The sequence below is a fragment of the Parasteatoda tepidariorum genome, chromosome X2 (assembly GCF_043381705.1).
Source record: "Parasteatoda tepidariorum isolate YZ-2023 chromosome X2, CAS_Ptep_4.0, whole genome shotgun sequence".
NCBI lineage: Eukaryota > Metazoa > Arthropoda > Arachnida > Araneae > Theridiidae > Parasteatoda > Parasteatoda tepidariorum.
In genome coordinates this window covers 1,826,239-1,839,209 of record NC_092215.1, presented here as the reverse complement: position 1 = coordinate 1,839,209, position 12,971 = coordinate 1,826,239, and the positions used below count along the sequence as shown (strand labels likewise).

At 27.1% G+C, this 12,971-nt stretch overlaps 1 protein-coding gene across 1 annotated transcript in view; it reads left to right on the top strand.

The window, feature by feature from the left end:
- Positions 1 to 9,047, top strand: part of LOC107447507 (Sex combs reduced) — a 60,441-nt gene extending 51,394 nt beyond the window's left edge. Inside the window, exon 2 of the mRNA XM_021148680.3 lies at positions 8,161 to 9,047. Within this exon, the coding sequence (XP_021004339.1) occupies positions 8,161 to 8,450 (290 nt within the window). The 3' untranslated portion in view covers positions 8,451 to 9,047. The remainder of the gene's footprint in view (positions 1 to 8,160) is intronic.
- Positions 9,048 to 12,971: the final 3,924 nt, after the last annotated feature.

The following is a 12,971-nucleotide window of genomic DNA, read 5'->3' as shown; positions in this document are numbered from 1 at the left end:
CAATAATTTTTCTATAATTTATTAAATTGTAAAACAACTGAGAGATTTTAGATTCTTCAAGATATCTGTTACTAGGGTCCAATGCTGAGCCAAATTTTTTAAAATTGTATTTTCGAAATGTTTAATTTCTTGATATTGTTGTAAATTTTCAAAATTTTTAATTTTGGATAGTACAGATAGAATGCTCTATTAAATACACTTTCCTTTTTCAATAATTTTTCAGTAATAATTTAAACTATAAAATAATAGAGAAATTTTATCACTCTCATATTAGCTTTCACGAAACCTGTTATTAAGGTTCAATGTTGAACTAAATTTTCTTAGATTGTAGTGTCAAAATATTTAATTTCTTAATATTGTTATAAATTTCTAAAACTTGTAATCTTGGATTGAACAAACAGGATGCTGCTCTATTAAATAACAATTTACTTTTTCAATAATTTTTTGAACCACAAAAAATACCATTTCATAGTCATTATGATATTGCATAAAATAAAATCTATATTTGTTATAAATTTACGTGATCAGAATCTCTTTTAAGTTCTATAATGCTTGCTAGACGCAGGAAACCAAATTGTTTCCATTCTAGTTCATGAACTAAATTGAATACACATCACCTGATATCCACAGAAAGGAATAAAAATTAATGAACACTAATTTTCAGAGTAGAAATATAATCAAAAGATTGAACTATTATTTAATCAGGACAAATAATGAGACCCTTTTTAAACCTATTTACACAAGGCATACAATAACTAATAATACAGTACAATAACTAATAATACAACAAGGCATACAATAAATAAAAAATAACTAATTCAACAAAAGTATATTTCAAAAATATTTATCTCTATTGTAGTTTTTCATTTTATACTTTTATTTTATAACCATTGTTGAACAGCTGACTCAATTTTTGGGTTAGCGACTACTAATGTTCAACTCCGTAGCTTTGTAATTTTTAACCCAATCCAGAGGACAAAGAAACTCCTGGATCAAGCATTAACAGAAATTTCCCTTCATGGAGAGATTTTTCATTGAACCATCCCGCATTTGCGTTACATGGAGAGGGAGACCACGAGAACCTCCCATGGTAAGCCTGGCGGTGAAAGGTTTCTAATCCATGATTCGTCTACCATTGAGGATATTTCAAGTCAGCATTGCAGTCAGTGCAAGCTGGATGCGGATTCGTATCGACCAGCCATCTCTGGAATTCGAACCCGGTTCACCTCATTGAAAGGCGAACACTCTATCCCCTGAACCATGTAGAAAATAAATAACTTGGAAAAAAAAATTCATTTCTAGTGAAAAGTGTTAGGTTTAAATATTATTTTTCAACTCATTGCAAATTTTACATCAGTTATTCAAGGCAATGCATTACATATTAGATAGAAGTCCATAAGCTGGTAGATTTTACAATATTCCGGTATTTTTTAAAAAACTTTTTTTCTTAGTACATTGCAATGCTCTTTTTATGATCAATTTGTTGATAAAAATTTTATATATATTGGCTTTAAAAAAGCCCATGCTTTGACTTCAAATATAAATGTTTATATCAATAATATATTGTGGTAGACAAAACGTTTCCACAAAATAAATTACAAAAATGAACCACTTGTGCTACCATTTTTTTTCTTTTCGTAACTGTTTAATGAAGACACTAGACACAAATTGGTTAACAATTTTTATTCCTTATTCTAATTTTCTATTTTTATTTTAAATGCTTAATAACTGTATTTTACATTTAGTTCAAAGAGATTCAATGTAGAAAAATAATTTATATTTGTAATGTACAAATATATTTCTTAGTGAATTTTTTATAAGCATATAAGCGATATTTAAGAATAGCACATTAAATGCCTGCACAGATGGTAGAAAAACAAATTCAACTTAGTCATCCAATTCCAATGACATTTTAAAATTTCAGTTGCTAAAACGAAATTCAATACCATTTGGAAAAAGAAAGTGTTGTTCAAAGATAGAATCTTAAGAATGGTTTCTGTAACAACCTCAAAAAAATTCTTCGAGAAAAAGAACGAAACATATTTCAAACTATTCTGTAGTTACAAAAAGCAAAAAAATATTCTTAGAATTTGTAATGTCCTTTTCTTTTCATTCTGAGATTTCATAAATATTATTTATTTCCCTCTTCGACCAGTTCTTAGTAAGTTTCTTCCATGTCTGGTACCTATTTTATTCTATCGATCAATTTCATAAATTGTTTTGGTATTTTTTCCCCATTCATCAGACATTAAATCAAACTCTAAAGATAAAAGTATAGTACTGGTACATTATTGAATAATGTTAAGAAATACAAAAGATAGTAAAAAAAATGTAATGTGAAAAAAACAAGCTTAAATTTATAAATTTAATATAGGATATTAGTGAAACGTTATAATTCAATTGCAATTGCCAAAGAAGGTTAAAAAAAATCTATAGAGAATCAGCAAAAGAAGAAATAAAGAAAATAACTATTTGAACATCAATATTAGATTTTTGGAACAAATCATATTTTTTAAAAAGACGAAGAAGAGATGAATCTGTCATGTAAAAGATTAAAAGAACATCACAGCAAAATAAATAAATAAAATAAAGTAAAATAATTAAAACTCATAATTTCAACATATTAAAGCGTAATATTTACATTTATGTAATCAGTTTTCAAAAATTGAATTAAAATTTTCTTAATTTGAATATTTTTTGAAATTATTTACGTTTAATTTCTTTTTTTTTTTAGTTCATTTTCCTTCCTTTTAGTTCCAATTATTATTTTATTTCTTTCCATTTTCTGCATTTTCACATTCATGGAATTTCTCTTAATTCTAACTTTACTTCATTTTGCTGGTTTTATTGTGCTCTATTCAGAAGATACGTAATAATTATTTAAATATATTCTTTATAAAAATTGTTATAAGCAATTAGTAAACAGACATAATTTTTTATGTAGTATTTTTTAAATGTAGTATTTTTAATCAATTCTCAAGAAAAGTAAGTCAACTCTGCCTTTCTAATGTGCGAAAAATAAAAAATGACAAAATGAAACGGAGCTAAAAAAAAAAAAAAAAANAAAAAAAAAAAAAATGGATCACCCTGAATAACTTTTGACCCTAATGATTGGATCTTCACTTTCTAAGATTCATTCTTAATAACTCAAGAGGGAGAGTTCATATATGCTAATTAATATGTGCAGACGATATTTTAAATTACGAAATCAGACATTCAAACGTACTTTCGTTGAATAAATATACCTTTTTTTGACTGATTCGGATTACTGACCCCCAAAATATAGGGGGTATCCGGTAACCACAATCTGAAAATATGGTTCTAATAGTTTAGTCAGAAGAACGCTCCAAAGGTTAGACCTCCAAAGGTTTATTTTTTGCGTATTTGGCTATATTTCGAATCGAGAACTCTTTAAGCGAATTGCAATTTTTTTACACACAACTATGAAATTCGTTTATCCAAACATAATTGCATGCAAAAATTTACTTTTAGTAAATATTTATTATTTTTTATTATTTTATTTAATAATGGTCTAATAAATTTTGAGTTTCCAGGCAATATTAATAATAATATAATATAATAATAATGTAATATAATATAATAATAATAATATTATATAATATAATATATAATATCCCTTAGGAAAATTTGCCATAGAGAAGCCTATGGTAATCTATGGCAACCTANAATAATATAATATAATAATAAAATGATATAATAATAATATAATATAATAATAATACAATATAATTCGGTAATAATAATAATAAATTTTTATATCACTTTAAAAATATAATCTTTTTTTTTCTTTTTTTTTGTATTTTTCAAGGCAAAATACGAAATTTGAGCAAAATCGGTTGAATAGTTTCTGAAAAAAATACTGCCTTTTAGACCCACTGGAACAAGAAAGCGGAGAAGGCCGCGGTTGAGATGGGCTGACTCGGTGGAGTCTGCATTTCTTGCAATTAATGTAAAGGAAAGGAGGCATTGGCCCACATTGGGCTGTCTGGCCAACTATGATGATGAGTTCTGAGAAATTTAATTTTAAATTTCAGACTTTTTTGAAATTTAATATCTCAGGAACTATTTATCCAATTTTGCTCACATTTTGTATTTTGCCATGTAAAATTATATTCCAAAAAAGTATAATTGACGTTAAGGGGTACAATTTCTTCGAGTCCAGACCAAACTATAGTACTGTATGGGCCAATTGCGACTATCCTCTACATTTTGGATGTCAAAATCTGAATCCGTTGAAAATAATTGCGTTTATTCAGAGAAAGTACGTTTTTTTGCCTGATTTCGTAACTTAAAATATCGTCTGCACTTATTAATTAGCATATATGAGGTCACCCCCGCGAACCATTAAGAATAAGTCCTAGAACGCGAAGATCCGATCATTAGATCAAAAGTTATCCAAGGTGATCCCTTTTTTCATTTCGCGTTTTGTATATCAAAAATCTAGTTAACAGAATTCGTCTAAACCTTTTCAATATAAAAGAGAGAGAAGAGGAAGGAGTGGTAAAGAAAAAAAGAAAAACAATTAAAATCCAAAGCAAACTTATATCCTTGAAGTAGTTTTTAAATAGCTAAGCATCAAATGTAATACACGATTAAAAAAGAAATCATTTCATTTGACATTTTTTAAAATTTTATTTTCTGTATCGATTAATTTTTCTTCAGATTTTCTACGTTATGAAGATTATAAAGTTTCTCCAGAAATATTATAGACTGAAAGAGAAATATTTTTACCATTTTTGCAACAGACTTTTGTCTATTCAAAATGATTTTATTATTAACTACTTACTAATTAGTGTCTAATATTGTCTCTCAATTATTTTAAAGTAATGTTTTGTAGTTTTCATTTTCTTTACACAGAATTGTTTATAAAAATTTTAACAAAACGCAAAATATGTAAACAAAGCATAAATGTTTTGACACTAAAAACAATTTCTGAAATTTTATTTTTTTATGGGTTTTTTTATAAGTTTTTTATAGGTTTGGAGCAAAATCTGCTCGTTGAAGCTGTAAAGAAAAATATAAAATAGCGTAATACATTTTTATTTAAAAGGCCAGTAAAATTATTTTTTAGATATTGCAATTTTACTAATTCGCTTTTAAAGAGAATTTCAATAAGCGAAGTATTAAAAACTATTTTTTAAATTGCATATAATTTCAAATGAGGGAAAGCGGAATTAATAATATATTTGAGAAGCTTTTGGTCATGTATGTAATCATCCATGTTATGTAATGTGTATGACCATGTGTTATGTTGTATGACCATGTAATTGCACATTAAAATTCGAATTTTTAATTTCTGTACTAATAGAGAGTTCACAAAAGCCTATAAAGGAAAAAAAATTAAAGCTACTTCTTTGCATTATTTGTTAAAAATTTTCCTCAGATATTGCGATTTTAAACAGCGTAATTATTAAACAGCGTGAAAAGATTATCACGACTCTGGTCAATATGCGAGTTCTAAGGAAAGTTATCTGAAGTATGATGAAAAAAATATTCCTTACATATTTTCAAATTCTAACTGGTAATTCTTAAATTATAAAAAGCAAAATAAACAATATATTCGAGACGTTTTTGGTCGTTTATGTAAGTATCCGTGTTATTTTGTTCACTCTTAAAGATAATTTCAGCAATCAACGTATTAAAAACTCGTGGTTATTTTTAAATTAAGTGAAATGAATAATATATTTGAGAAGCTTTATTATGTAAATATGTACTATATTATGCAAACATCCATGTAAATACCCATTTAAATTTTAATTCTTAATTTTTGAACTAAAAAAATCCACATAAGCGTTTAAAAATTTTTTTTAAAGCTACTTGTTTGCATTATTTTTCAAAAATTTCTCTTAGATAAAGTGATTTTACAAGAATATTTAAATATGAAACAGTGTGAAATGATTAAAACGACAGTGGCTAACATGCCATTCCTATACAAAGTTATTCTTATCAAAAATAATTTTCCAATTCCATCATAGAATTCTTAAACTATAGAAAGCAAAATAAATAATATATTAGAGAAGTCGTTTATGTAAATATCCATGTTCGCTTTTAAAGAGAATTTCAGTAAGCGAAGTATTAAAAACTCGTTATTATAATATATGTTAACGACTTTAACTGCAATATCAGCGTTTCTGATGCATCACTGCGTTCTTTGGTTGAAGTAATTTTTATTTTATTGGACTGGCAGAGAGATCAATCGATCGTTAGAATATTGATTAAATCATTAAATGTTTTTCAAGACTTTTAAAAGGAGACTTTGATTTATGTTTTAAGTTTCTCTTCTTAAGAGACAGTTATTATAAAATTAAATTTTAGCTCAAAATAAACATAAGATTTGAAATAATTTTAGGCATAAATGTAAATTTTTCATTGTTATGTTGATTTTTTCGGAAAGTATTTTAGTATTTTTAAAAAGAAGTCCTAATTAAATTTTTCACAACCACTTTCACACTTAAACCACATAATCATTAAAAATCATCTCAGCTTATGAAAACTTCGAAGGATTCTAAGCAATTATCTTTTGGTTGGTGACCTTTCAAATATGGAAAGCAAAAAGCAGCATTTCTGGCATATCTTACTTTTTTATTGTCGAAAATGTAAAACTGTAAAAACAAAAATTATCTAATATGAAAGTTGAAGATGTATTGACAGTACGCCAGTGTCAAAACTCTCTTGCAAAATTTCGATATGGCAATTAAGATGCACCAACTGGTGAGACACAATAAAGGCATTAATTTATACAAACCGGTGAATAACAACTCGTGAGGTCGTTGAGAGATTAAATTTAACGAATTTGACTGCTCATGATAGTTTGTTCTCACGGACATGTTCTCAGGGAAAGAAATCTGTGATTTGATCCTCAAACGTCAAGACATTTTTGAAGAGCATCATCACTGAGGATAAGAAAGGGCTTGTCTATGATTATGTTTAGGTCTTTACCAATTCTTTTTTTTTAATGGTAAAACTTTTACTTCAAATGAGGAGGTTAAAAATCACCTAGATCAGTTTTTTTGCCAGAAGAGAACAAAAATGTTATAAACGTGGAATCATGCAACTGACAGAAAGATGGCAAAAAGTCATGATCAAGAATGGGCAATGTATGGTCCAGTAAAATATTTATTCAATAACAGAAAATTGTCTTTAATTTTCATAAAAAAAATTACTTCGCGAACAACCGAATAATATGCAGGAAACGCTAGTTCAATAATGATTTTTTTTCCATCTGGTTTATTTCCTTAATTTATTACTTCAAAATTGCTGTTTTTTAGTATGTACGTATATTTTATTACATTAAAAGATGCTTTTATAAATTTTAATGCACAATTTTGAGAGAATTAGTTAAATTTATTATTATTATATGATACAAATTTTCTACGAACTCAACTAGATGTTAGATTGAAATATATATGTATATTTAAGTTAACCATATTATCGTATAATAATTTTTAGAAATAACAATAATATGGTTAAACTTACTATATTAAGGTTGAGGTAAATTCGAATGATTATATAGTTTAATACTCTTCAAAATTTTTAACAAAGTACTTATTTTACATAGGAGTATTGTTCTAAAATATTTCATAATTTTTTTAACAGGTTTCATAAGAAAGTTTATGAAAAATAAAAATTATATCGGAGACAATATTTTCAATACATTTATCGTTTGTGATTTATTATTGAAAAAATATGCTTGAAAACTGAAGTAAAATTTGAAATAATTATTACTGTAAGTTAGAGTTTACATCATTCCTGATAAACTTTCAAGTAAATCATCGGGAAAAAGTAGATACATTAGTCTAAAATACACTGACAAACTGAGCGTTATTAATTTTGCATCGCAAGTTTTAGGAATTTTTTAGTGTGTTTGGAAATTTTACGAAGAAAAAAAAAATACTGAACATATATAGTATTGCAATTAACAAGATGAATTAGATCAAAAAATATAGCGTTTCATTTCGGTAAACTGTGTATAAGTCTTGACATTGTATTACAGCTCATAATTGCAAGTATTTTGGTTGTAATATCGTATGGTTGGATTTCATTGCCGACGAGCAAGTTCAATTATCATAAATTTAGTAATAATGTATAATAAAATATTTTACAAAAATAAGAAATAATGCTTTATTGTCTACTTTTCAGATGGTGTGAACTCCATGGGAGAAACAAAGCGCCAAAGAACATCCTACACCCGGTATCAAACATTGGAGCTCGAGAAAGAGTTTCATTTTAACCGGTATTTAACCAGACGAAGGCGGATTGAGATTGCCCATGCACTATGTCTGAGCGAAAGACAGATCAAAATCTGGTTCCAGAACCGGCGAATGAAATGGAAGAAGGAACATAAGATGGCATCAACTATGCCTCCACAATTACCTCAGGTACTACCAGATCACATTCCACATCATATGCATGGAGAGACCAAAGCGTAATTCATCTTGATTGGTTGTTGTTAAAGACTATGAAAAGCACTAAAGGTCATGTATTTTCATTCACAGCTTTAGATCTCGTATGCACGAACCCAACAAGACTGAGAATCGTTTATGTTCATTTATCATGGTAGATTAAGACGAAACATTTGGAATGCTTAGGTTTGCATTTTTTTCAGTTTTAAGCATCAGTTCACAGCCTGCTGTAACTAAAAACTGAACTAAATGTTCGAGCAGTTTAATGTTGTGATAAATAAATGAACAGGCTCTCATGAAAGTTTTAGTATGTCATTCCACTGAAACCATTTAGTAACCTATAATGCTGTATTCTTCAAAAGACAAACTTATGAGAAAGTTCTTTGTTCGAAAAAGTATTGGCGTATAAATTTGTTCCACACTTGAAGAACATTTAAGGAACTATCGAACACTTTGAAGCCATGTTTAGGTGTATGGAATGGAAAAAGGGACGGAAGCTGAGGAGCCATCGAACATTTGAAAAACATTGGAGACAGCCTCCGGATGGAGCTTTCTTCTCCTGTATCCATAGCAACGGACATAGTACGGAAAAAAGGAATGAAAATAGAAATAAGAAAAAGAAAAGAGGGGGAAAGAATATATCGACATGGTGTCATTACTCAACGTCGATCAAAAACTGTCGTCTCCTTCTCTAAGCTATGCCAAAGTCTACTTTCTGTACAGCATTGGCTGCTTACTAAGTCAGATACTCTCAAAGGATATCTGACCAGAAGATAAAGTGATGTACATAAAGTAGCGCTTGCACGTAAACTTTCTTTTTCAAGAGACACAATAATTTTTAAAGTCTAAATGCAGCAACAAAAAATTAACTTCAATGGTTATTCATAAGTGGAATGTTATTTTCAAAATGCATTTCTTTTAATATAGCGTTTTTTGAAACAGATAATAAGACTTTTTTTTTTTAAGTATTCAAGTTTATTGCTTTAAAGTATAAGGATTTTAATTTTGTTAAGGAAACAAAAATCAGGTCAAAATGGAGAGACATTTTTTTTAAAAAAAATTCGGAAACTTATGGTAATGCATATTTGAAATGTTATTTTCAAAATGCACTTTTCAGTTTCTGTTAATATCACATTTTTTAATCTTGTTTCAATACTATTTTTGTAACAGATAACGAGATTATTTTTAACTTTAAGATATTCAGATTTATTATTTTAAAGCACTCCTGTTTTTAATGTAGTGTACAGATACTCAAGTTTGTAATTAAATACACATTCTGATTTTTTTTAACAAAAAAAAAATACAGGAGCAATTTTTTTTTTGGTTTAAAAATTCATATACCTTAATGGTAATGTATAAGTTATATTCAAATTTCCTATTCCATTAATGTACTGAATCAATACGTCTTTTTTTAAAACTTGTTTTGATGCTGTTTATGAAGTAGATAATAAGATGTATGCATGGTTAGTTTAAAGTATTTAATTTTGTTGTTTCAAATTACAAAGTACTCCAATTTGTTAAAGCTTCAAAACTTGAAGTTCAGTATTTATTATGTAATTCTTAAATTTTTTAAAGTAAAAAGTCTAAATGCAGCAACGTTTAAAAACAAAGTTTAAAAAATTGCAGGAACTTTACTGGATAAGCGTTTTTGCAATGTAATCGTAAAAATATACTTTTAAATTTCTTTTAATATGTTGAAGCAGTCTGCTTCATCTGTATTTTAAGAGAAATAAGTTATACGAAAACTTTTTAATTTAAAAATTAACTGAATACTAATATAACTGAATATACTATAATATTAACTAAATACATTTATAAAGCTGAAATCCCATTTTATCCCATTTTACAGCGTTTCAGATATTTAAATTGTGAAAAATATTAGACAGGTAAATTTTTTGCTTCATAACAAGATATTATATTGATATGAATATTTTATTATCTTGCGCATGATTATAAGAAAATATAGTACAATTCCAATCGAAAAATAGTTCAAAAAATTTAGTTATTATTATGATTAAAGAAGCTAATTTGATGAGAGTTTAAACCAGTTTTTAACAGGGTACGAGAAAATTAGTTTAGTTGTTTTATATTTTTGCCATTTGAAGTATAAAACTACGTAATTACACAAATGTGATTTTTTTTTTACAGCAATTAAAGTAAGGATATATCCATAAATAATTTGACAGTTATAATTCATTTCTCCCATTGAAAAAAGAATTACAATAAGCATTAATATCTATGCTAGGAAAATGTATTAGAACAATTGGTCATTTCAGTTCTTGTTATTGGTAAAAATTTAATCTTATTTGTAACATGGAAATAAATTACGTACAGTGATTTAAGTCCTCTGCTAAAACATTTTTTATTTTAATGCTGAAAAATTTAGAAGCCATTGATAATTTTTACTTTAAAAACAAAAATTTCTGTCAAAAATATTAATATTTCACAAACTTTCGTTCGTTTCATTGCATTTTTAATAAATTTAATATCTCCTGCACTGCAATCTGACTTTAAAGCATGTTTGTATTATTTGAACGATATGCTTATAAGCATATAAAAGGTCATTTTCTTTGCAAATTAAACATCGAAACTTTAATGTTTAATGTTTCCCACCCTTAAAATTTAACATCAATTATTTTTGAAAAGCAAATTCTGTTATTAACTATATTTCACAGTTGAAATTTTAAATTTGATTTTAATAATATCAATAAGAACTGTTTACAATATAATAAACTTCAGTAGTCTTTACATTTTACGTACTCAGAACAATGGCAAAATAAATATCGAAACGAATATTTTATTTTTCAATTGAATAAATAATTGAAGGAGAAAGAAATCAAATTTAGTCTAGAAAATTCTCTTTGATGCATAAATATTCCTTCGTATCCATCTTAAGATTGTGTATGTATATTTAAGGTTCTCGTAAGGAAGAAAAAGAATACGGATGAAAAAGGGAAAAAATGTGAAAACGATTCGAAATGTTAAGAAAACGGAGGGAGAGACGAAAGTTCGCACTTTCTTTTTTTTTGCATCTTGAACGAAGGATGAGAGAAATTCTTCGCGACTTCTGCATGACTTGATTCTTGATATTCTTGCTGATCTTGCATTTTGGGCTTGGTTGAACCTTACTACATTTTCTACATAGTACTTTCGGCATTTTTTTTTTATTCTCCCCTTTTCCAATTTTTATTTTATTTTCCACTTCAGATTCTAACAGAATTTTTACTCTACAACGGTGGAGATAAACTGCGTTAAAAAGGTTTCAGTATAGTTCTGTTTTTCTTTTCACAGTTAGTAAGGTTAATTTTGTGAGTATCATTTTGTTCTGTAAGAATCGTATCAACTTAGGTGAGTTTTAAAGTATGCTTCTGTTGTATTCAGTGAGTTGTTTTCATTACCGCTGTTATCTTTTTTTTTTTCTTAAAGTTTCTGTCATCTCATGATACAGCTCTTTTTAGTGAATAGTATGTTATTTTTATAACTGATTCAAATTTTTATCAACTATTCATGATTGTTTGGTTAAATTTTGCCCAACCTTTTCAATCACCTCCGCTAATTATAAAAATGTCGAAAATATTAAAAAAATCCACACTGCTCCAAATTACTGCAGCATCAAATGAATGAATTATTTACTGTTTTTAATGATTGTCATCTGGAAAGAAAAATCTCACCAAATTCGTGGTACCTTATTTTTTTTTTTTTTTTGAAAAAGAAAAAAGTTTTATGATGGAAACTTTATCAAAGTCTTAAGATCATTTTCCATTCCTAATTTCAAATGAGTTTTTGTTGTTATGTTATGGTATATGTTGCTTAAAATGATTATTAGCTTCAATTGTACAGCATTTAAAATATAAGTTTCTTTTCAAAAGAGATTCAAAAACTTTCTAGCCGTAAGTGGTTTGGAACGCATTCCACCTCATTTACATCTTTTAGTTGAGACAGACGCATTTTATTGAGGAAAAAAAAACTGACACTTTGAGGCGCATCCCACCGGAAGCTAATTTTTGTTTCAATCAAAACCATCTAATTTAGTAAAAGTAGGTATTTTCTTTTATACATTATTAATTAGTAAGTCCACTTGTCCCATTCATAAACTTGTAAGAATATTGGGATTCTTATTTCAAATTTGGTCTAACTAATTAAAATAAAAATAATCGCTATTTACAAGGTTCCTGATCAAAATTTTGCAAAATTTAAAAATCTGTCAAATTTAAACATTTTAGTCCAGATTTTGGGAATGGATATTTTAGAATATGGCCCAAAAACTTAATCTGTAATACGTCTTTATTCAAAAAGAAAAAAAAATGTTCTCAACAACTGTATACCATATTTGCTCGATAAGCAATTTTCTATCATTTATTTCCAAATGAATCAAATTTTTTTTTCTGTAAAATGAATCACCCATTCTCTACTCTAATTTTTTTAATGAATATATTCTTGAATTTTCTTAGTTCGTTGATCCGGGTGTATTTTTATTCTTTTTTTTTATTTATTACAACTCTTAATATTTATTTGCTGATTATTTAAATAATTACTTTAATAAATAAA